This window comes from Pelobates fuscus, chromosome 1, assembly GCF_036172605.1.
Source record: "Pelobates fuscus isolate aPelFus1 chromosome 1, aPelFus1.pri, whole genome shotgun sequence".
NCBI classification, from domain to species: Eukaryota; Metazoa; Chordata; class Amphibia; order Anura; family Pelobatidae; genus Pelobates; species Pelobates fuscus.
The window spans coordinates 157,936,407-157,962,603 of NC_086317.1; the positions used below are offsets into that span (position 1 = coordinate 157,936,407).

Consider the following 26,197-nt stretch of genomic DNA (forward strand, 5'->3'; position numbering starts at 1 on the left):
CTTTCTCTGAGTCATCCAGCATTGGCCGCATGAGCGATGGCTGGCCACATGGCGTCAAGCTGCTGGCTGGCTCCTGGATGCACTGCTGTGGCTGATTGAAGTAGAGGTGGGTATCTGAGCCCTAACCTTTGCCCAGAATTGGGCACAAAAAAAATCTGTTAAAGTCCTAGAGTAGCGGGTCAACATGGATGAACAGCTCCGGTTAGAGACCAAGATCAATTCGTGGAGGACATCTTAAATCCGTAGGTCTCAGTTTCCTACGATATTGTATTATGTTGTTTGCAGTAATATGCTACGAGAGGGTACCAATGGGGGCTGGGATAGCCCCCACCGGTCATGTGGCCCCCGATACTTGTCAGACCCGGGCAGAGGATCGGCCACCTCCTCCACCTCAAGTGCTCCTGAAGGCCGCAAAGGGAGCCTTACATGGCTTATGCACGTCAGAATCAAGCACAGCTTTTGCCAAGGTTCCTCGTGGTATGGGTAAGCAGGTTTGTGCCAACGGTCTAATAATACAGTTCAGATTTTAGGCTTAGTATGAGGATTTCCCTCAGGAGCTCCAGCAATTTGCAGCCATCTTGGATAGCGATCAGGCCCCACCCCCTTGTGTCTATTTAGTTGCACTTGCTGCGTAAAAATAGTTTCCCCCAGGTTTAACATTTTTCCATACTTTGAGTACTAAACAAACATAGCAATATCTGAACCAAAAAAAAAAAAAAAAAAAACCACAACAAAAAAGCGCCTGTCTTTTTTTACCCCTTCTACTTTAGGTACCATTGTAGTCCATGGATAGGGATCTATGTGCATGACCGCTTCTCTATGCCCCGGAGGCACACTGTACTGCTGCCGCCATCAGTTCCCATCTAAGGCCTTCATTAAATTGTGGAATTAATAAAAATCAGTCAGGCTCAATATATGTTAATTAAAAGGTTTTATTGGCATGAGTAATTTACATTTAGATTCAGGGGATCAGAAAACAAATAAATGACAAAACAAGTCTACAAAGTTACACTAAATGGATTACATACACCATAAAAGATAAGTTTGCTCCTGAAACCTGGTAAAATCAATTAAAAATATACATTTAGAGAGGATTTTCAAGAGCTAAAAGTCCATAAAGTCTCAAAACAGAAACCTCCAGAATAGGATAGTGCTAGTGGTTTGTATGTTAAATTTGTTTGTGATGGGGGTGATATTTGCCTTGTTCACATACAATCTCTCTCAAAATCATTTTGGCAGCAGCAAATAGGTTAAACAGCCTTTATACATTCATTTACATACAGAAGAAGTACATCTAAGCACAACAACCCAAACTATTCCTCCAGATAGAGATTATGATAGTCTACAGCAGAAGATTCCAACTGTAAAAGAGATTTATAAATAAACGTAGTAAATGGCAAATTGTATAATAGAGCAGTGTTAAAATTCACAGTGCATAGCACATATGGAAATACAAAGTAGTAAAGTTCATGTAAGATTATTAAGAAGAGTTGGAGCATATAAATTGATATATATTTTTTTAATGACTTTTACAATGCATTGTTTTTAGGGAAACTTGTTTTGCCAAGATTTGTTCCCAGGTGTGGCATAGTAAAAGTTGACTTATGACTGGTGGTACAGTACTGCACTTGGTATGGCTATAGAGTATTTGCGGGAAAGAGAGTCAAAAACAAAAGACCTTCCAAGAAAGCATAAAGGTTAAAAATTATAATTAATAATATATTCAAAGTATTGTAATATCTAAACTATTTCAATTGAAACCCATTTTAAACACTTAAAGATATATACACATAAGATATTTTGCAGCTTTAATATATAAAAAGGGGCAGCATACAGTTTCAGAATGACAAAAACGAGCTTGTGAAATTGCTAATTTTCTTTAGCAATTGGCTTACACTACATCATAAAAGGTAAGGCAATAACGCCTGAATTAAACCTGTGCTGCACAGAGTCAAAATGAGTCCAGTGATTCTGTCAGTGCAATCACCCACTATTCACATTCAGAACAAAAGTGCTATTTAAATTAAAAAAAAGAAAAACACTGTCAATGTAGCCTTTCCGGCAAACATTCCAATGCAACAGGAGGTTTTTACATGACCACAGATCCTATTCCTTAAGAATACCAAGTTTTTTTAAAGCTTCCTTATGGTGTTCATCAGCAGATCCCTTAGGAGTAATCTTGACAGTGGTGACAGGAGCAGCAGGGTTAGAGCGCCTGGAAAATAAGTGACGACGGCCCTCTGTAACTTCTGCCTCTGTTGGAGGGGGTTCCATTCCAATAAAGTCTTTCCCAGTGCCTAAGGAAGCAGGACGAGGCCTGGAATTCCGCAAGAAGTTGCCAGAGAAAAGTGGTTTTTTGAAGAAAGAGTTGCCTCCTTTTTGAACCTGGCCATCAGTATTTGGAATGGAGCTGCTGAGACCAATACCTGAACGCTCCAATGTATTTGATTTAATATTAATTTGCCTTAGGCCAGGCACTGAGCTTTGAGGAAACCTTAGGACTTGTTCACCAGAAGGCTCAAAATGAGTGCTGTGTCTGTTTTTATCAGGTGTTTTACTTTTTCCTTCTCTTAATACAACTTTAGGACTGGTGGAGGAAATTGATATTTCTTTCGGCCTTGGAAAACTAAATGTTTTGCCAGGACTGGTACTCATTAAGTGTACATTTTCCAAAGAACCCTCTTTGATTTTCTTATCTGAAAGTTTGTCAGGTTTGGCTTGAAGCTCAGGTGTAGTTGCAGAAATATGGGGCACTTGCTGCCCTTCATTTGCTTTCTCTTGGATATTTGATTTCAGAGTAGATGAGCTTATATTTATGTTCACTTTTCCATTCTTGAAAGACCCATCATTTTTTCTAAGAACTTCTTTAGGAAGATGGGCAGGTCCATCCACATTATCATCTACCTTTACCTGGGGAACCATTTTCACACTAAATTTGTTTCTACTTATTTCATTATTTCTTACACTACTGGGAGAGCCTTCATTTATGGAAGCACTAACCCCAAGCTCATCTGCCTTCTCCAAGGAGTTAGATTTTCCACTTAATCTTCTTTTACCCAAATCTTCCTTCACAGCAACATTGTCATGTCCAATCTGAGCAGAAAGAGCTGATGATTGCACAGGGCTTGTTCCGAGTATATTAGGTTTTTCTTGTTGATTGAGGTTTACACTCTTTCCATATGTATCTTTGTGACCATGCGACATCAGTCCCTGAGAAACTGAAATCTCTTTGGTTTTGGTTGGCACATGTAATTTACTAGCGGCATTATCATTAGTACTTTCCTTTTCTTGCAACAAACCCAGCTTCTTTAAAGCTTCCCGTCGTGCCCCTTCTTGCTCCTTAGAATGTGGAATCTTTGTATGGATGGACTCCCCACTTTTGTCCATATTCCTTTCATGTGCTGAAAAGGTTCTTGGCCTCTGTTGCGGCTCAAGATTTTGTGCCACCCCACCTCCAGTACTAGGTTTTATAACTATATGTGGTGGCAGTTTGCGAGGCTTGGGTGCTGTGGGCGGGCCCTGCTTGAATTGTCCATCACCATTTTTTTCTAAAGAAGCATTGAGTGCTTCCTGTGAGTGAGCAATCAATGGATTTGAAGACAAAGGTTTTGGAAATACTGGTGGTGTTACTTTGGTATTAGAATACCCAACAGCAGGTGGGGCCTCTTTATGTCCAGAAGTTACTGACAATTTTGGAAAAAATCTTTCATACCGTGCTTCACGAGCATCTGTTGGATCAGTAACAGAACGCCTCTTATCAACAAACTGAGGATCTCTGAATGGCTCAGGTGGTGGCAATAAGAGGAGATCTGAAATGGAATCTTCTTTATCTCGTTGACTAACAGAAGTCAAACTTCTTGGTTTACCATAAAGAGATTTCTCCTGATCTAGATTGGGTCCTGTCAGCACAGATTCAGCTGAATACTTTGAAACATCCTCCTTCAGTGGCTGAATGATTCTTGGGAAGCTGTGGTATCCTTGCCTAGGTGGGATGATTTTATTTAAATCTACAGACACACGATCACCTTTTTTCTCCTCTATTTTTGTGCTTTTTGGTAAGGTTTCCTTATCACCTGTAATCAAAGAAAAAGAACAAATGTTACTTAAGATACGGGATTGGATTTAAATATATGTAGTTCTTGTAAAAATAAATAAATAAAAAATAACCAAGATTTTGATTAATTTTGTTAATAAATATGGATAAATAGATTGTGTATGCAGGAGCAGTAAGTCAATGCAGATATGCCAATGTTTACCGTCTACAGTATACAAAAGCAGTGTTGAGTTTTCTTTTTTTATTCCATGGGCAATGCATTTTGGATTTTCACATGATATAACATTAATATAACGATTCCGGATGTACCTGGATACATATGTAAGGGGCAGAAAATGAGAAAACCACCATTTAGGTGTCTTGCTCCCCCTTAGCCCCGATCTGCCTCCTCGCTGACATCAAAATGTATAATTTCGGCAAGGAGGCGAGATGGGAGAGGAGAACAACGGTGGCCAGTCAGCATTTTCTTGCATTTCTAAGAGGAATGTTCAGGAGATGCTGCAGCACTGCCCCATAAAGCACCTCCAGTGGCCATCTGAGGAGTGGCAACTGGAGGTGTCCCTAGGTGGCAATCTAAATGACTGAAGAGAATGATTATACTCACCAGAACAACTATATTAAGCTATAGTTGTTCTGAAGACTATAGACTATAGTGTACCTTTAAGTTTTTAGTTTTTTTTTTGTTTTTTAATAAAAAAAAAAAAAAGTTTACCTGGACTACATGGAAAGGACCAAATATACACATCAGATGCATTTCATCATTAGGAAAATGTACAGCACCTCATAGCTTTTGGCAACAGACTTAATGAATCTAATACAAAGTGGGCTGCCATAAAAGGGGTAAGCAATGCTGTGTCTATGCTCACTAGTCTCCAACAGAAATACACTGAAAATCAGACACAAAGTGGGCTCTTACCAGACCAAATTGACAGCTCCCTTATACATAACCTCTGCCAACGTGGGAGGATGAGAGGTCATCACTTCCACCAGATGATCAGGATGCCATGTAGATGTTCAAGTAGAGCTGGCAGATTGATCCAGCCTGATCCCTCCAGAACCCAGAGAAGCCACCCTCCTGCACCCAAATTAGGCAAAAAGAATGTGTAATTATGCATCTGTGTGCGCGTGTATGGGAATGTGTTTGTGTCCATATATGCACATTTCTAATTGTATGCCTCTGTGTGTGTGTGTTTCAGTGTTCCTGTGAGTGGGATAGTGCACTCGTGTTGAGGGAGGAGGCAGAAAATGTCTTAAAGGACCACTATAGGCACCCAAACCACTTCAGCTCAATGAAGTGTTCTAGGTGCCAGATCCATCTAGGGTGAACCCTGCAGCTGTAAACATAGTTTCAGAGAGACTGCTAGGGTTAATACAGCCTCTAGTGGCTGTCTCATTGACAGCCGCTAGAGGCGCTTCACACTGAAAATCACAGTGAGAAGATACGAATGTCCATAGGAAAGCATTGAGAAATGCTTTCCTATGGAATGTCTGAATGCGCGTGCGGCTCTTGCTGCGCATGCACATTCAGCGCTAACGTCGGAAGAGTGAGGAGAGTTCCCCAGCCCAGAGGGAGCCTGGCGCTGGAGAAAGGTAAGAGTTTAACCCCTTCAGCCCGGCGAGAGTGGGACCCTGAGGAGGAGGGGGAGGGAACGGGACCTAAAGACCCTATAAGTGCCAGGAAAACTGGTTTGTTTTCCTGGCACTTTAGTGGTCCTTTAAGGCATCACAAAATGTGACTTTTTAAATTTTGAAAATGTATTAAACAGAGAAGGAAAAAAAAAGCCTACAAACAAAAAAGCAAACCCAATACACAAATAAACTTAATATCAGGTTTGAAATTCATTCCACTCCAGAAAGTGACACAGAATTGCCTATTACATTGGGCAGGTATCAAGTCTGCCCCCAGTCTTGCTAATGGGAACATGTTCAGAGCAGCTAAGAACACAGTATGAGATAGGGAGGCTCTTTAGATCATGCTTAGTCTCAAAAGTCACATTGTAGGATGTTTACTCACTCCACAGTAGCTATATTTAGGAGCATGGTTGTGCATGTGGCAATTAGTCCAAGGGTTAAATACACAGTGTATTATGAAAGACTGATGATACAGTCACAGTTTTCCTATGCAAGGATTCACTAGTAGTTTTGAACATACCATGTGTATTGTAATGGACTTCTTGAACCCTTTAGGAGCATGTCCAGGAGGTCAAGTTTACACAGGGGTGTACCTAGAGCATTTGGCACCTGGGGCGGATCCTGTATTTGGCTAACCCCAACCCCTCAAAAAAAAAAAAAAAAAAAAACACGCACCTGCAAAATTTAAATGTTTTCTCTCTCTTTTTTTTTATGAATTTATTATTTTTTAAATATATTGCACAAATTTGTAAACTTTGTAAAAACCCTCTTAGCCCCCTTCTACAAAACCCCTGTTTTGCCCCTTTCCTACAAAACCACTGCACCAGGCCTGAAGGGAGCTATTCTACTCACCAGAACAACTACATTTGCTCTGGTGACTATAGGGTCTCTTTAAGTTCTGAGGGTGTTTTTGTACCAACTGCATTAAAGCGGTTCCCAAAAACTTCTCACGAAAGTAAAATACAAAAAAAAAACACAACAAAAAACCACTATTGTCTGATCCTTTGCTAGTTGCAGCTACATCACAAAAAGATATTTACACTTACCATGAGGAGGGGAAATTTTTACAGGTTCCACAGGAGGCGGACTGGGAATTGTCTGAGCAGACTCCAATTCATCGTTTGACAGTCCGCTGTCTACATCATTATCCAAAGAATCTATTGTTTCTTCCAAAAACATCAAACATTCTCGCTCTTCTGCAGACAAGTAATCATAGCTATCCCCACTCTGAAAGAAACCACAGCATACAATAACAAGTAGAACTAAAACTTCTCCAGTAAGCTCTTAGCCCATCACTGAGAAGGACATACATGGAGCTGGAAGAGAGGCTCCATCTGGACCAGAACTGTTCGTAAACCGTTACATCCCTTAAGGTAAGGTAGTGCCCAGAATGTTCAGGCACCATAACAACTTTATGGAGATTAAGTTTTTATAGTGTCCATAGTGTTCCTTTAAGCCAGATTTGTGGAAAAGTCTATTGAACAACACTGTACTTGCAAATGTATCAGCCAGCACGTAATACGGTACTCAACTAGGACACAATATTGAGGTGTAAAATATCTGAGTGTAGTATAAATCACCTATAATGTATGTCATCTTTTGTTCATGTAATGTTCAAGGTTTTCTTTTTTTCCCCTTAATGTATATTAACAGATTCTATCACAATCCAATTCAGTCCATTGGAGGAAGGAAATAAACATAGTTTCCCTTTTTCCACATATTATGTTCAATGACAGTAAAGGTCATGTATTACTATAACTATTGACAGGGAGCCAAGATGGAGGAATTCCGTTCCAGGAGAGGTAGGTAAATATGGAGGTATGGGTTTCTACATTTATTTTTTCATATTTGTTAAAAAAAATAGAGGATAAGTCCATAAACTTCAGGGAAGCAATGGTTACCCTTTTGTGTTTTCACGACTTTAAACTATTACATTGGACTTACAGAACTGGCTGCTTAAGAGCAGGAAATCGTTGCATTTACTGTGCTACTGCAACACTTAAAGTGTTGCCGTTAGTAATAGAAGGAAATCTGTATTCAAAATGTGAGGAAGAACCATGAGATAAGATATAAACTCTAGATATACCAGGGGTGCCCAGAATAGGTCCTCAACCCTTGATGTAGCTTTTGGGGAGTGAATGCCCCTCCAGAGTAGCATACGCTCAATATTGGCGTCCCAAAAAGGTGGATGATGGTGGGAGGGGCGTAATGGGGCAGGCCAGTGATGAGATTGCATCAGTAGCTCTACCCAAAGGAGGCAGACCCTCTCAGAACTGCTTCGGCTACAGGTTTGCTCCTACACTGGAATTCTGGGATATCATGTTAGGCATTGACTACTACACTGGTATATTTCTTATTTTTTGATATATCTAGCAGAATATACCCTTGTCAAAAAGTAGTAAACCTCATCTACACATTTGTTCGGGATTAGGCCATTAAAATGAATAAACTGGTCTAAGCTATAAAATGATAACATAATTTGGTATGCCATGATATAATCACTTTTGTTTTTTGTTTTGTTTTTTTAAATGTTCATTAAATTATGTTGAACATTAAGAATGATTGAGGTTTTATTCCCTGGGGGTAACCGTTTGAATTGAAAAAGCAAGCAAGTAACGCAAGTACTGCTGTTTTTACTCTGCTCTAAATATAGCTATATAATTAATAATAAAATCAAATCGTATTTTTCCACCCACTTAATATATTCCCCTACTTTCAGGACTAACTTAAATGTTTACCACAGGCTACAAACGCAGGAAGCATTGCTACTGTGATGGGACCAGTAGGATTTCACAATACCTCCTGCTGAAACAAAAGTAAACTCTCTATGATGATGTGTGACACCACAAACTCCTTGTGAATTAAACAAATCAATAGCAGAGGAGTGGGGCGAGAACAGCATCATAACGAGATTATTTAGCAAATATATAAACCACACCTGATTTAGTTGCATGTAATATTAAAAAAAATATATATATATCTATATCTCTATATCTCTTTTTGTGTGTAAGATACCTATATATCTTACACACAAAGAGAATTGAAAACAGAAAAGACAAAAACTTTTCTGATTCTATGATTTCCACTTGACTCCATTAAACAGCAGTATAAGAAAGATTTGTCCCATCACCTTAAGGCAAAGAAGCAGCACCTGACACAGATGGATGCCTAAAGTCTGTATACATCAAGATACAGCCTTGAGGTAGCTAGATTAGGGATTACGATTTCTAATGTGCTAGACCAGGGATAAGCAACCTTCGGCACTCCAGATGTTATGGACTACACCTTCCATGATGCTATGCCAGCATTATGGCCGTAGGAGCATTTTTTTTGTGGGAGATTTAGTCCACATCATCAGGAATGCTGTAGGTTGCTAGATCATAGCTATAAAAAAAAATCAGCATTATTTGCCAAGTGTGGTCCATTCAAAAAGAATGTAATACAATGGGTCCAAAGGCAAGAGGTTGGAAAAATAATTCCTCACGTGTACCATTTTCCCTTAATAGCTTGAATGAAATTACATAATTTTTAATTTTTCTAAAATAAAAACAGGATGCTAAGATTGTGAGTTCTCTTTGGTTCCATTGGCACATAATAAAACAAACTTACCAAAGCAGAGTGGTTGGAAGAGATACTCTCCATACTGTCACAACTGCCAGTGCTACCCAAAGTTTCCATCCCTACATGCTTTGTCGAAAGATCTTTTTCTGGCATCACCCAAAGCAGGTCACAATGTTCAGTTTGTTTTAACAGGGTTCTAGATCAAATTTCAGATGCTGTAGGGAGAAAACATGCTATTAGCAAAAGCTCAATGGGAACACATTTTAGTAACAATGAATAATTACAAATGGTGTATGTAGAATTACATCACATCAGCATATTAAAGGGACACTTTAGCTTAATGAAGCAGTTTTGGTGTATAGAACATGCCCCTGCAGCTTCACTGCTCAATCCTCTGCCATTTAGGAGTTAAATCCCTTTGTTTATGAACCCTAGTCACACCTCCCTGCATGTGACTTGCACAGCCTTCCATAAACACTTCCTGTAAAGAGAGCCCTATTTAGGCTTTCTTTATTGCAAGTTCTGTTTAATTAAGATTTTCTTATCCCCTGCTATGTTAATCGCTTGCTAGACCCTGCAAGAGCCTCCTGTATGTGATTAAAGTTCAATTTAGAGATTGAGATACAATTATTTAAGGTAAATTACATCTGTTTGAAAGTGAAACCAGTTTTTTTTTCATGCAGGCTCTGTCAATCATAGCCAGGGGAGGTGTGGCTAGGGCTGCATAAACAGAAACAAAGTGATTTAACTACTAAATGACAGCGAATTGAGCAGTGAAATTGCAGGGGAATGATCTATACACTAAAACTGCTTTATTTAGCTAAAGTAATTTAGGTGACTATAGTGTTCCTTTAACCCCTTAAGGACCAAACTTCTGGAATAAAAGGGAATCATGACGTGTCAGGCACGTCATGTGTCCTTAAGGGGTTAATAAGTGAAAATCTATAAACCTATTTTTCAGAAACTCATTATTGGAAAACCAACCTGATAAGTAAATATGCATTATGACAATTACAATGTTATGGTCAAACACTGCAAAAAAAATTAAAATATATATATATATATATATATATATATATATATATATATATATATATATATATATATATATATATATTTTAAAGTGATAGCATATGGATAAATAAAATATATAGATTGATGCACTCATAAATAAGAAAACCCTCCCCACTATGTAAATTGGAACCTAAATTGTATTACAAGACACAGAGGCTCATATTGCATATCCCTTTATTTACGGTCCACGAAGAGCAGCAAAGAATACAAAACCGAATTAAGAAAATAATGCATACATAGAACATAGGCCACTCCCAGTATAACAGCAGGCACCACCCTAAGATCTCCATCTTTCTTTGCTGCTCCACAGTCAGATAAGTGTCCAATTTCCTATGTTCTGTTTTTTTAATTTGGTGATTTGTTATTATTTGCGGTTATATTACATGTATTTTCAGTCTGTATTTACTATGTTTATGGTAGACTCTGGGTCCCAGACCAGCTGTAGGCTATTTTGACCTGTTTGGGGGTCTTTTGTTGTACCCCTGTGCTTTCTCACTTTCCTCTATATTTTTCATCTCTACTTGAGGTTTCTGTTTTGGTTCCTGCGGTCTGGTTCTGCCTTTATATGGTTCTGCTCTGTTTTCCCTCTGTTTCTGGGGCTACCGGACAATTTTGGCGCCATTTGGCGCCCTTTTTGGCTCTGTTCGACCAGTGTGGGGCTGGCGTTCGGCAGTTTGCTTGTCCGAACGCCTGACATGCTTATTTCGTGGCTGCGTTTGTTTGCGAACGCTATTTCGCGTTAGCGGACTTATGACCGAACGTTTGGCTGATTTTACCCGTTTGCGGGTTTTGCTTTACTGGCTGGACGCATTCAGTAATCGTTTTTGGCCGCGTTTGCGGTGTTTTCGCCTTCCGCGAGCTTTGGGGACTATGCTTTCCTTCCGGTTCGTCTCTCCTCCCCCTCCTTCATTTTACCTTTCCTGCCTCGTGTAGTTACTGCTGGTCTGGGCCCTGGTGAGAACTCTATTTACTTTTTTTCCTGGTTTTGTTTAGTTTGGATGATTAACCCTTACTGTGTGGATTATTTACAGCTTTTGGAGTGTCAGTTAATATAGATTTCTAACTTAAGTGGGGGTCATTGGATCATGCCTAAACCTAGGATGCCTACCTGTTCACCTACCACTGGGGAGATTGATACCCCATCAGCTCTGGGGGAGAACCCAGCTACCTCAGGCTCCCCGCCCATGTTGGAGAACCTGTCTGGCCACGATGAGGGTGCGCAGGCCTCAGCGTTACAGCGCTCAGTTATGGAGGCCATTATGGTACCCATGGGATCTAAGTCATCAGCCCTGTCTCAAACCATCTCCCGGGACCTGCTCGCACGTCCAGCAGATGCTCCATTTACTGGGTCCACGGCGCGCCATGCGCATCTGGCAGTGGATGCTTCAGGTGTGTCAGCCAGGCAGGCTCTACACAAGAACCCCTATGACTGGCGTATTTTTGGTCACCCCAGAAAGTGTGTCCCATCTACGAAAGAGAGCCTTTCCGTGCCAGGCAGAACGGGTGCAGCGACGAAAATATGCGAGAACAAAAAAAAAAAAAAAAAAAAAAAAAAAAGAGCGAAGCTGGTTAAGAAGCCCAGTGCTGATTATTTGGCGTGCCGTGGAGCCAGTAAATGGAGCGTCCACTGCAGTGCAGGCAGGGCCTAGGAGATGGTTTGAGACAGGGCTGATGACATGGACCCCATGGCCGCCATATTGGCCTCCCTTATTAAAGATCTGGGATGCTTCATAGGGGCATTTACTGCCATTGATAATGCCCACTCCTCCATGAGAAGGATATTCCAGGGACGGGTCTCTACCAGGGCCGACAGATGCAGGGGCCATCTGGCTGGCCGCAACCATTTCCAATCCCGCGTCTCTGGACGAGGCTCTTTCCAACACTGCTCCAATTTCCAGGAGACTTCTACCCATCTCATGGTCGACCACGGCGATCGAGAGGTTTCCATGGACAAGCCAGCTCAAGATGCCCATACAGTGAGTTTGCATACACCTCAAGTTTTTTGCATGTTTGTGCAGGGGACAGACTCATTTTTTCCCTGTTTGGTCGAAAATTACTTCAGAAACATGGGTATTTGACAAGGTTCAAGGTTTTCATATTGAACTCGTGAGCACTCTTTGCGATATTCCAACTCCTCGGCCTATCTGTTTCTCACTCAGAGACTGCAGGTTGATCGACGAGGAATTGCCTGCCCTCCGCGACAATGAGGCAATCGAGCTGGCCCCTCTGAACCCCAAAAGGGTCTCAAGCAATATATTCCTAGTGGAAAAAGAAAGGCGGGCAAATGCACCCTGTCATGTGTACCTGACTGCGCCAGTAGCGGAAACTTCAAGATCTACTTCGATTCCATTGGAAGAACAGAGTTTGGTGCTTTGCGCATGTGCGAATATTATATATATATATATATATATATATATATATATATATATATATATATATATATATATATATATATATACATACACACACACACACACATATATACATACACACACACACACACACACACCTGTGTGTATTTAGTAATGTGCGCGTGCATGCACTGTGTGTGTGAATGTGTTCAGCAGTCTGTGCCTGAATGTATTGCATTTGTTGGAGGAAGCACTGACTGTCCCGGGATATTATACACACATGGACCTGTATTATACAGTCAGTGCTCCCTGTATAATACTGGTCATTGTGTGTATAATATCCGGGGCAAGTCAGTGCTCCAAGTATAGTGCTGCTCTCTGTCCCAGGATATTATACACTCATAGACCTGTATTATACAGAGAGCAGCACTATACAGGAAGCACCAACTGTCCCAGGATATTATACATACATGGACCTGTATTATACAGTCAGTGCTCCCTGTATAGTGTGCTCTCTGTATAATACCCGCAGACTCCAGGAACTAGAAGAATCGGAAGCAAGGAGTGGCGACAGAAGCCTCAATCTGAGACATTCAACATGTTGAATTGGTGAGCTAATGGTATATGTACAAAGGTTTTCCTTTTGCTCCCATTTCTCACTTTAATTCCATTCTGTACATTCTTCTTTAATTTCCTATTTTTCAGCTTTTATTTATTTATTTTTATTTATTTTTTTTTAACTATATTGACGCCCCAATATAATTATGTTTGTGAACTAATGTATATGCAGGCAAAGGCAACCTTCGGCACTCCAGATGTTTTTGACACATCCCATGATCCTTTCACAGCATTATGAATGTAAGAGCATTATGGGAGATGTAGTCCCCAACATCTGGAGTGCCGAAGGTTGCCTATCCCTGTTCTATGGTGTAGACAACTCTCTGACTGAAGCACGTCTGCACAAGGGATGAATGGTACTGTGGTGGAATCTCGGTAAAAATAAATTTAGTAGGCCGAGATTACCACGTGGCATGTGTACGTGCATATGCTGACGTATCGATCAGTTGGTTGCACGAGGCAAGATACGATCAGTAGTGTACGGAGCATGTGCAAGAATACAGGATATAGTATTCCCCCTCCTCCATTGTGCTGGACAAGCCATGCGGTCAAACAGGAAGTTAATTCTTATTTGTATTGATTGGTTAAGAGAATGTGCGGGTGGAGCTTAATATGGGAGGAGTTATATGCCTATATAAGGAGCCTGCACTATTGTCCGGGGCTCAGAATTTGCTGTATTTTGGTGACGCTAGTCCCTCTGAGTCCCGATCGGTGATCCAATAAAGAATCTCTTCCTTCCTGAAGAAACCTGTGTCCATCTCTCTGTGCTTGGCTTCCGTCAGTTTCTCCGGTATCAGTACTGTTGGTGGGAAGTTGGTGGGAAGTTGGGGTTATGAAGGTCTACTCAATAAAAAGAGAATTGCAAGGAATTGTGATGGGAATTTCAAACTTTAGGTCGAAATAGTGCAGCTGAATGGGAGAATATTTCCAAGCCAGCTACTTTGGCCTTAAGTTTACGATTACCATCTCAATTCCCTTTAATTCTCTTCATTGAGTGGACCCTGTAATCTGCACTATAAGTAGGCGGAGATTAATAATATGGGTTGGACATATGGGTTGGCAGAGCTTTGCCGCAGTGGGTGTGGTAAATTGTCAAGGTAGTATTTGATAGCTGTGCTGCAAAGTGTCCCTGGAAATTTCTTTCAAATGTTGGCAACTGTTTTTTCCTCTTTTCCTATATGTGATAAAACTGACAGATTGTACATTACTAAATGATACAAAGAATGATGTATCTGAAATATTTATTATTCCAATGTATATACAAAATAGAAGCATGAAAAAAAAAAAAAAACCAAGCAAAATCTTTCAATAAAGATGTTCTAAGCACACAAAAAAATAAACAATTGTCAAAAGCAGAAATTTGTCTGCTTAACAATGTCAAGTGACCACAGCGGTTCCCGTATAGCATGTAAATTTGCATACAGACGTTACACAAACTAGATGCTTTCCCATAGAGACAATATGAGGGGGTGTGGGGAAACCACACACTAGACACAACAAGCAAACTACACTTCTCGTTTTCCATCTGATAACCGGTGTGAATATTGCAGCTGTGATTTCAACCACACTGTAGCACAGATTCACTTAAGCATACTCTGTCAGCTGGTATTACAGGATAAATAGGTCTCTGGCAAAGTGATTTCTTGCTTGTTCGCCAGAGTACATTAGTATAGGCTGAGATCCTATCAGCAGAGCTATAAAGAAAAACAAACAAAAAAAGCCATACTGGAACAGGGTCCTCCTACAATTTCCAGCGTCCCTCACTAGACTATGGCAGTCTGGTTATAAAAATTCCTCTAGCCAGAACGAAAATAGGTCCAGATGGGTACATTGGACCCAGGCAGCACGATAAAATCAAATTTGTTTTAAATAAATAAAAACAACTCAAGATGTAAAAATAGTAAAAAGATTAATTATAATCTTATTATGATTTATTAGGTTTGTAAAAAGGTAATGAATCCTAACTTCTTATCCAATACAATTAGCCCAGGAGGCAAAAACTCAGTTCTAAGAAGTTATGCATCATGCACTATATTATATGTGCATCCTTAAGCTTCATGTATTTGCAATATAAAACAATTAAAAAGATATAAAGGACTTGCCACGGGACGGCTCTTTCTGCATTAAGCTTAGTTTTTCCATATTCATTTTTTTGTATTTTGCAACAATTTTTCTTTAAAAAAAAAAAAAAGTGACAATGTAGGAACTATAACCATTTCACCTCAATGACTGGTTATAGTGCCCGGGAGTTCTCTAGCACAGTCACTCCCTTCAGAAATAAATAATTTTCAAGCAGTTCAACACTGAATGATGGTCCCTAACATCCCACAGCCCAGCCACCACTGGAGGTATGGCTAAAGCAGGGATTACACTCTTGCATAGCAATACCAATTCATTCCAGCAACAGGTAGCTGTGACAGGCTGAAAGTGGTCAACTGACACTCACAGCCAAGAGGCCAACATAATCCATCTTGCTTTGTCTCAAATTCATCAGTTTCGCATGCTTGCGGAGGAAACCTAGTGACACCTTATCCAAGTGTATTTTGAAGATATAAAAATGTATGTTCTAGCACAGTGATGGCGAACCTATGGCACGCGTGCCACAGGTGGCACGCCGGGCCCTTTCTGTGGGCACGCGGCCACAGGTCCGCCATCACTGCAGAGTAGGCACCTGCCTGCCCGAAACGGCAGGCGCCTACTCTGCTTCCGGTTCAGGAGGCAGGGGAGGGATCTGTGATGCTGATCCCTGTCCTCCCGCGCGATGCTGTGTGGAGCGTTGCCGAGCGTTACCATGGCAACGCTCCACACAGCATCGCGCGGGAAGACAGGGATTAGCATCACAGATCCCTCCCCTGCCTCCCGAACCGGAAGCACTGCCTACCACCACCGGACCACCAGGGATGGCTGTGTGTCCCCCCCCCCACTTCATTAAAGGTAAGAAGGAGGGAGGGGGAGGGGGGGGGGGGGGAGATACTGACACACAGCACCCCTACCCCCCCAGAAGTACCCTTACCCCCCCCAGCACCACCCCTATCTCCCCAGCACCACCCCTAGCCCCCACAGCACCACCCCAGAAGTACCCTTACCCCCCACAGCACCCCCCCACCCCCCAGAAGTACCCTTACCCCCCACAGCACCCCCCCCACAGCACCCCCCCCACCCCTCCAGAAGTACCCTTACCCCCCCCCCAGCACCACCCCTATCTCCCCAGCACCACCCCAGAAGTACCCTTACCCCCCACAGCACCCCCCACCCCCCAGAAGTACCCTTACCCCCCAGCACCACCCCTCCAGAAGTACCCTTACCCCCCACAGCACCACCCCTATCTCCCCAGCACCACCCCAGAAGTACCCTTACCCCCCACAGCACCCCCCCCACCCCCCAGAAGTACCCTTACCCCCCACAGCACCCCTCCAGAAGTACCCTTACCCCCCACAGCACCCCCCACCCCCCAGAAGTACCCTTACCCCCCAGCACCACCCCTCCAGAAGTACCCTTACCCCCCACAGCACCACCCCTATCTCCCCAGCACCACCCCAGAAGTACCCTTACCCCCCACAGCACCCCCCACCCCCCAGAAGTACCCTTACCCCCCAGCACCACCCCTCCAGAAGTACCCTTACCCCCCACAGCACCACCCCTATCTCCCCAGCACCACCCCAGAAGTACCCTTACCCCCCACAGCACCCCCCACCCCCCAGAAGTACCCTTACCCCCCAGCACCACCCCTCCAGAAGTACCCTTACCCCCCACCCCACCCCTACCCCCCACAGCACCCCCCCAGCAGCACCCTACCCCCCACAGCACCACCCCTAGCAGCACCCTACCCCCCACAGCACCACCCCTAGCAGCACCCTACCCCCCACAGCACCACCCCTATCTCCCCAGACCACCCCTACCCCCCACGGCACCACCCCACCCCCCCAGCAGTACCCTTACCCCCACAGCACCACCACTATCTCCCCAGCACCACCCCTACCCCCCACAGCACCACCCTACCCCCCCAGAAGTACCCCTACCACCCCAGCAGTACCCCTCCTCCCCACAACAGTACCCCTACCCCCCCAGCAGTACCCCTACCACCATCAGCAGTACCCCTACCACCCCCCTACCCCCCCAGCACCACCCCTACCACCCCAGCAGTACCCCTACCATCCCAGCAGTACCCCTACCATCCCAGCAGTACCTCTACCATCCCAGCAGTACCTCTCCTCCCCCACAACAGTACCCCTACCACCCCCAGCAGTACCCCTACCACCCCCAGCAGTACCCCTACCACCCCCAGCAGTACCCCTACCCCCCACACACAGCACCCCTACCCACACACAGCACCCCTACCCACACACAGCACCCCTACCCACACACAGCACCCCTATACCCCCCAGCAGTACCCCTACCCCCACGCAGTACCCCTACCCCCCACACAGTACCCCTACCCCCCACACAGTACCCCCTACCCCTCCACACAGTACCCCTACCACCCCACACAGTACCCCTACCACCCCACACAGTACCCCTACCACCCCACACAGTACCCCTACCACCCCACACAGTACCCCTACCACCCCACACAGTACCCCTACCACCCCACACAGTACCCCTACCACCCCACACAGTACCCCTACCACCCCACACAGTACCCCTACCACCCCACACAGTACCCCTACCACCCCACACAGTACCCCTACCCCCCCACACAGTACCCCTACTTCCCAGCAGTACCCCTACCCCCCACACACAGCACCCCTACCCCCTACAGCACCCCTACCCCCCACACACAGTATCCCTACCCCCCACAGCAGTACCCATACCCCGCCAGCAGTACCCATACCCCGCCAGCAGTACCCATACCACGCCAGCAGTATCCCTACCCCCCAGCAGTACCCCTACCTCCCACACAGCACAGCACCCGTCTCACACACACATACAGCACCCCTACCCCACGCACAGCACCCGTCTCACACCCACACAGCACAGCACCCGTCTCACACACACATACAGCACCCCTACCCCACGCACAGCACCCCCTCTCACACACACACACAGCACCCCCTCACACACACACACACACACAGCACCCCCTCACACACACACACACACACACAGCACCCCCTCACACACACACACACACACACACAGCACCCCCACACACACACACACACACAGCACCCCCACACACACACACACACACACAGCACCCCCACACACACACACACACACACACACAGCACCCCCACACACACACACACACACACACACACACACACAGCACCCCCTCACACACACACACACACACACAGCACCCCCTCACACACACACACACACACACACAGCACCCCCTCACACACACACACACACACACAGCACCCCCTCACACACACACACAGCACCCCCTCACACACACACACACACAGCACCCCCTCACACACACACACACACAGCACCCCCTCACACACACACACACACAGCACCCCCTCACACACACACACACACAGCACCCCCTCACACACACACAGCACCCCCTCACACACACACACACACACACACAGCACCCCCTCACACACACACACACACAGCACCCCCTCACACACACAGCACCCCCTCACACACACAGCACCCCCTCACACACACACAGCACCCCCTCACACACACACAGCACCCCCTCACACACACACACACAGCACCCCCTCACACACACACACACACACACAGCACCCCCTCACACACAGCACCCCCCCCAAACACACACACACAGCACCCCCCCAAACACACAGCACCCCCCCCACACTTACACAGCACTTACACACCACACAGCACCCCCCCAAACACACAGCACGCACAGCACCCGTCTCACACACACACACAGCACCCCCCTCACACACACAACACCCCTCACACACACACACACAACACCCCTCACACACACACACACACAACACCCCTCACACACTTACACAGCACCCCTCATACACACACACAGCACCCCTCATACACACACACAGCACCCCTCACACACACACAGCACCCCTCACACACACACAGCACCCCTCACACACACACAGCACCCCTCACACACACACACAGCACCCCTCACACACACACACAGCACCCCTCACACACACACAGCACCCCTCACACACACACACACAGCACCCCTCACACACACACACACAGCACCCCTCACACACACACACACAGCACCCCTCACACACACACAGCACCCCTCACACACACACACACAGCACCCCTCACACACACACACACAGCACCCCTCACACACACACACAGCACCCCTCACACACACACACAGCACCCCTCACACACACACACACACACAGCACCCCTCACACACACACACACACACAGCACCCCTCACATACACACACACAGCACCCCTCACATACACACACACACAGCACCCCTCACATACACACACACACAGCACCCCTCACATACACACACACACAGCACCCCTCACATACACACACACAGCACCCCTCACATACACACACACACAGCACCCCTCACATACACACACACAGCACCCCTCACATACACACACACAGCACCCCTCACATACAACACCCACCCCCCCACACACACACACACACACACACACCCACACGCAATTGCCGTGTTGGCACTTTAAGGAAACAAAAGTTGGCATGTATTGCGGTTTGGGCACTCGGGCTCAAAAAGGTTCGCCATCACTGTTCTAGCATATCAACAGTGGTTATCTGAAACACGCCTAAATGAATGAAAATGGTTAAATAAAGATGTGTAAAGGTAACAGACACACCTTAATGTCTTCAGGAAGAGGCGTTGGGAAAATACAATGATGTATCATAGCACCATGAAGGAGTTAAAGGTTTGTTCATATGCACATTATTAGCAAGTAGCAATTTATTGTTATGTGATCTTTTAATAAAGAAGGTAATTGGTTAAGAAACCTTGCATGTATATAATGTCATCAGCAATCACCATATACACATAAAGACTGTTGAATCAGAAACTTTATGGTGCCTGAACAGATTTACAATGGCTGATACTGCAGGAGTGTCTACAGATAAACTCATGAGAATACATATATAAAACAAAGCAACACGGGTTAGGGAGTCAGGGTATTATCAGCTAAATTGATAGACTAAATTATTTACAATAAGAATTAAAGGAAAAAAATATATGTTTAAAACATTTTTTTTAAAGTTACTTGCGCTTTATTACAAATCCCTATACACATTTTTTTTGTAGTTTTATTTAGTAACACTCCAATGGCCATTAAAAGGTCATCTCACCTGTCACATCAAGGCAAAACTTATTAGGCTGGTCCTACAGTAACAAACCACCTTGCTGCTTAATGTTGAATATCTAATGAGAGAGGGGTATTTTTTCTTTTTCAGCAGCCCCTCGATCCCCCTACAGCAGTGATGGCGAACCTTTTTGAGCCCGAGTGCCCAAACCGCAATACATGCCAACTTTTGTTTCCTTAAAGTGCCAACACGGCAATTGCGTGTGGGGGGGTGCGTGTGTGTGTGTGGGGGGGTGCGTGTGTGGGGGGGGGGTGGGTGTTGTATGTGAGGGGTGCTGTGTGTGTGTATGTGAGGGGTGCTGTGTATGTGAGGGGTGCTGTGTGTGTGTATGTGAGGGGTGCTGTGTGTGTGTGTGTGTGTGAGGGGTGCTGTGTGTGTGTATGAGGGGTGCTGTGTGTGTGTGTATGAGGGGTGCTGTGTGTGTGTGAGGGGTGTTGTGTGTGTGTGTGAGGGGTGTTGTGTGTGTGTGTGAGGGGTGTTGTGTAAGTGTGTGAGGGGTGTTGTGTAAGTGTGTGAGGGGTGTTGTGTAAGTGTGTGAGGGGTGTTGTGTGTGTGTGTGTGAGGGGTGTTGTGTGTGTGTGTGTGAGGGGTGTTGTGTGTGTGAGGGGGTGCTGTGTGTGTGTGTGAGACGGGTGCTGTGCGTGCTGTGTGTTTGGGGGGGTGCTGTGTGGTGTGTAAGTGCTGTGTAAGTGTGGGGGGGTGCTGTGTGTGTGTTTGGGGGGGTGCTGTGTGTGTGTGTGTTTGGGGGGGGTGCTGTGTGTGTGTGTGTTTGGGGGCGGTGCTGTGTGTGTGTGTGTTTGGGGGCGGTGCTGTGTGTGTGTGTGTTTGGGGGCGGTGCTGTGTGTGTGTTTGGGGGGGGTGCTGTGTGTGTGTTTGGGGGGGTGCTGTGTGTGTGTTTGGGGGGGGTGCTGTGTGTGTGTTTGGGGGGGGTGCTGTGTGTGTGTGTTTGGGGGGGGTGCTGTGTGTGTGTTTGGGGGGGGTGCTGTGTGTGTGTGTTTGGGGGGGGTGCTGTGTGTGTGTGTTTGGGGGGGGTGCTGTGTGTGTGTTTGGGGGGGGTGCTGTGTGTGTGTGTTTGGGGGGGGTGGTGTGTGTGTGTGTGTGTGTGTGAGGGGGTGCTGTGTGTGTGTGTGTGTGTGAGGGGGTGCTGTGTGTGTGTGAGAGGGGGTGCTGTGCGTGGGGTAGGGGTGCTGTGTGTGTGTGTGAGAGGGGGTGCTGTGCGTGGGGTAGGGGTGCTGTATGTGTGTGTGAGACGGGTGCTGTGCTGTGTGGGTGTGAGACGGGTGCTGTGCGTGGGGTAGGGGTGCTGTATGTGTGTGTGAGACGGGTGCTGTGCTGTGTGGGAGGTAGGGGTACTGCTGGGGGGTAGGGATACTGCTGGCGGGGTATGGGTACTGCTGTGGGGGGTAGGGATACTGTGTGTGGGGGTAGGGGTGCTGTAGGGGGTAGGGGTGCTGTGTGTGGGGGGTAGGGGTACTGCTGGGAAGTAGGGGTACTGTGTGGGGGGGTAGGGGTACTGTGTGGGGGGGTAGGGGTACTGTGTGGGGGGGTAGGGGTACTGTGTGGGGGGGTAGGGGTACTGTGTGGGGGGGTAGGGGTACTGTGTGGGGGGGTAGGGGTACTGTGTGGGGTGGTAGGGGTACTGTGTGGAGGGGTAGGGGTACTGTGTGGAGGGGGTAGGGGTACTGCGTGGGGGGTAGGGGTACTGCGTGGGGGGTAGGGGTACTGCGTGGGGGGTAGGGGTACTGCTGGGGGGTATAGGGGTGCTGTGTGTGGGTAGGGGTGCTGTGTGTGGGTAGGGGTGCTGTGTGTGGGTAGGGGTGCTGTGTGTGGGTAGGGGTGCTGTGTGTGGGTAGGGGTGCTGTGTGTGGGTAGGGGTGCTGTGTGTGGGTAGGGGTGCTGTGTGTGGGTAGGGGTACGAGTACTGCTGGGGTGGTAGGGGTACTGCTGGGGGTGGTAGGGGTACTGCTGGGGGGGTAGGGGTACTGCTGGGGGGGTAGGGGTACTGCTGGGGGGGTAGGGGTACTGCTGGGGGGGTAGGGGTACTGCTGGGGGGGTAGGGGTACTGTTGTGGGGGAGGAGAGGTACTGCTGGGATGGTAGGGGTACTGCTGGGATGGTAGGGTGGTGCTGGGGGGGTAGGGTGGTGCTGGGGGGGTAGGGTGGTGCTGTGGGGGGTAGGGGTGGTGCTGGGAAGATAGGGGTGGTGGTGTGGGGGGTAAGGGTACTTCTGGGGGGGTAGGGTGCTGCTGGGGGTGGTAGGGGTACTGCTGATGGTGGTAGGGGTACTGCTGGGGGGGGTAGGGGTGCTGGGGGGGTAGGGGTACTGTTGTGGGGAGGAGGGGTACTGCTGGGGTGGTAGGGGTACTTCTGGGGGGGTAGGGTGGTGCTGTGGGGGGTAGGGGTGGTCTGGGGAGATAGGGGTGGTCTGGGGAGATAGGGGTGGTGCTGTGGGGGGTAAGGGTACTTCTGGGGGGGTAGGGTGCTGCTGGGGGGGTGCTGTGGGGGGTAGGGGTGGTGCGGGGGAGATAGGGGTGGTGCTGTGGGGGGTAAGGGTACTTCTGGAGGGGTGGTGCTGTGGGGGGTAAGGGTACTTCTGGGGTGGTGCTGGGGAGATAGGGGTGGTGCTGTGGGGGGTAAGGGTACTTCTGGAGGGGTGGTGCTGGGGGGTAAGGGTACTTGTGGGGGGTGCTGTGGGGGGTAAGGGTACTTCTGGGGTGGTGCTGGGGAGATAGGGGTGGTGCTGGGGGGGGTAAGGGTACTTCTGGAGGGGTGGGGGGGTGCTGTGGGGGGTAAGGGTACTTCTGGGGGGTGGGGGGGTGCTGTGGGGGGTAAGGGTACTTCTGGGGTGGTGCTGGGGAGATAGGGGTGGTGCTGTGGGGGGTAAGGGTACTTCTGGAGGGGTGGTGCTGGGGGGTAAGGGTACTTCTGGGGGGTGGGGGGTGCTGTGGGGGGTAAGGGTACTTCTGGGGTGGTGCTGGGGAGATAGGGGTGGTGCTGGGGGGGGGTAAGGGTACTTCTGGGGGGGTGCTGTGGGGGGTAAGGGTACTTCTGGGGGGTGGGGGGGTGCTGTGGGGGGTAAGGGTACTTCTGGGGTGGTGCTGTGGGGGCTAGGGGTGGTGCTGGGGAGATAGGGGTGGTGCTGTGTGTCAGTATCTCCCCCCCTCCCCCTCCCTCCTTCTTACCTTTAATGAAGTGGGGGGGGGGACACACAGCCATCCCTGGTGGTCCGGTGGTGGTAGGCAGTGCTTCCGGTTCGGGAGGCAGGGGAGGGATCTGTGATGCTGATCCCTGTCTTCCCGCGCGATGCTGTGTGGAGCGTTGCCATGGTAACGCTCGGCAACGCTCCACACAGCATCGCGCGGGAGGACAGGGATCAGCATCACAGATCCCTCCCCTGCCTCCTGAACCGGAAGCAGAGTAGGCGCCTGCCGTTTCGGGCAGGCAGGTGCCTACTCTGCAGTGATGGCGGACCTGTGGCCGCGTGCCCACAGAAAGGGCCCGGCGTGCCACCTGTGGCACGCGTGCCATAGGTTCGCCATCACTGCCCTACAGCCTCTCTACCCCCAGCAGCCCCTCGATCCGCCTACAGCCTCTCTACCCCCAGCAGCCCCTCGATCCCCCTACCCACTACAGCCCCTCTACCAACAGCAAGCCCCTATACCTTCTACCCACAGCAGCCCCTATATCCCCCTACCCACTTCCCACTACAGCCCCTATATTCCTTTACCCGCAGCAGTCCCTATATTCCCTACCCACTACAGCCCCTCTATTCCTATACCCCAGTAGTCCCTATATACCCCTAGCCACAGCAGCCCCTCTACCGACTACAGCCCCTATATTTCTATACCCCAGTAGCCCCTATATCCCCCTACCCACTACAGCCACTCTACCCCCAGCAGCCCCTATACCTTCCACCAAGTACAGCCCCTATATCCCCCTACCCACTACAGTCCCTCTATCCCTCTACCCCCAGCAGCACATATATCCCCCTACCCATTACAGCCCCTCTACCACCAGCAGACCCTGTATCCCCCTACCCACTACAACCCCATATCCCTTTACCCCCAGAAGCACCTATATAGCCCCATCGACTACAGCCCCTCTACCTTATACCCACTACAGCCCCTATATTCCTCTACCCCCAGCAGCACCTACTTCCCCCTAACCACTACAGCCCCTCTACCCCAGCAGCCCCTATATCCCCCTACACACACACACACACTACAGACCCTCTACCCTCAGCAGCCCCTAGATCCCACTACAACCCTTTACCCACTACCCACTACAGCCCCTATTATCCCCCTCAGCCCCTTTAACCTCTTTAGCTCCTACTACAACCCATATACCCTCTATACCCACCAGTCCCTATACCCCCTGCACCCACCACATCACCAATACCTCCTGTAGTCCCACTACAACCCCTGCAGCCGATATACCCACTACAGTCCCTATACTCCCTACACCCACTACAGCTCTTATACCCTCTGCACACAGTACAGCCCCTGTAACCCAATGCAGCCCCTGTAACCCAATGCAGCCCCTGTAACCCACATTAGTCCCGATACCCCCTTCACCCACTTCAGGCCCTATACCCCATGCACCAACTACAGCCCATAGTCCTTATACACCCATCACCTCCTATACCCACTACAGCCTCCATACACCATGTACCCCATAAAACCACTAGAACCCCTATACTCGCTGCACCCACCACAACCCCTTATATCCCCTACAGCCCCTATACCCCCTGCACCCACTACAACCCCATACCAGTTACTGCCCTTTTCCCTTCCACCAACTACTGCCTCTATTGCTGTCTGCACCCACTACAGCCCCTACCCCCCAGCAACAGCCACAGTCCCTATCCCTCCTCTGCAACTAACAGCCCTGCCCCCTATCCCCATTATAACCCCTATTTCCCCTTGCCCCCACTATAAACCCCTATTACCACCTGTCCGCACTATAGCCAAACACAGCCTCTGCCCCAATAACCTATGTTCCTATGCCCCCAGTACCCACTTTAGCCTTTATCCCCCTGCCACCCCATGTCCCCTGCACCCACTACAGCCCCTACAGCAATTCCTACCGTCAGTGAAGCTGCCAGCTCTATCGGAACATGAGAGACTGACACTGACGGGAATTTACCCTAGAGGAGATATTGGATGCAATAGCAGCCTTGCCCCCGGAAGACAACGCTGGCTAACATTGTGCTCCTGCTGAAGGAGTGGAAGGACCCGTTGGAGGTGGGAAGTTACAGGCCGATTTCTCTGATCATTAGAGACACTAAGAGCTTGGCTAAGGTACTGATCACTATTGCACACGCTGATCCACCCAGATCAGGTCGGCTTCATACCGGAACTGTATAAAAATACATGAAGGGTGGTGGACCTCGTGTGGCACATGGACAGCTCTTGGACGCCTTCTCTACTCCTTTCTCTGGATGTAGAGAAGGTGTTCCACAGGGTCGAGTGGCAATATTTGTTTATGTTCCTGGAGCACTGGGGCTTGCCGACTGCTTTTGTGAGCGCAGTGGAGGTCCTCTAAAGCATGGGTTAGGAACCGGGGGGGATGGGGGGGACGCATCCCCCCCAGCAAATC

General features: G+C 47.6%; 1 protein-coding gene across 1 annotated transcript in view; it reads right to left on the bottom strand.

Moving 5' to 3' along the window:
• Window positions 1-914: 914 nt before the first annotated feature.
• Window positions 915-26,197, bottom strand: part of C1H1orf116 (chromosome 1 C1orf116 homolog) — a 61,087-nt gene continuing 35,804 nt past the window's right edge. Inside the window, exons 2-4 of the mRNA XM_063451176.1 lie at window positions 9,296-9,462; window positions 6,733-6,913; window positions 915-4,073 (exon numbers count right to left, since the gene is read on the bottom strand). Coding sequence (XP_063307246.1) covers window positions 2,107-4,073; window positions 6,733-6,913; window positions 9,296-9,400 — 2,253 coding nt within the window. The 5' untranslated portion in view covers window positions 9,401-9,462 and the 3' untranslated portion in view covers window positions 915-2,106. The remainder of the gene's footprint in view (window positions 4,074-6,732; window positions 6,914-9,295; window positions 9,463-26,197) is intronic.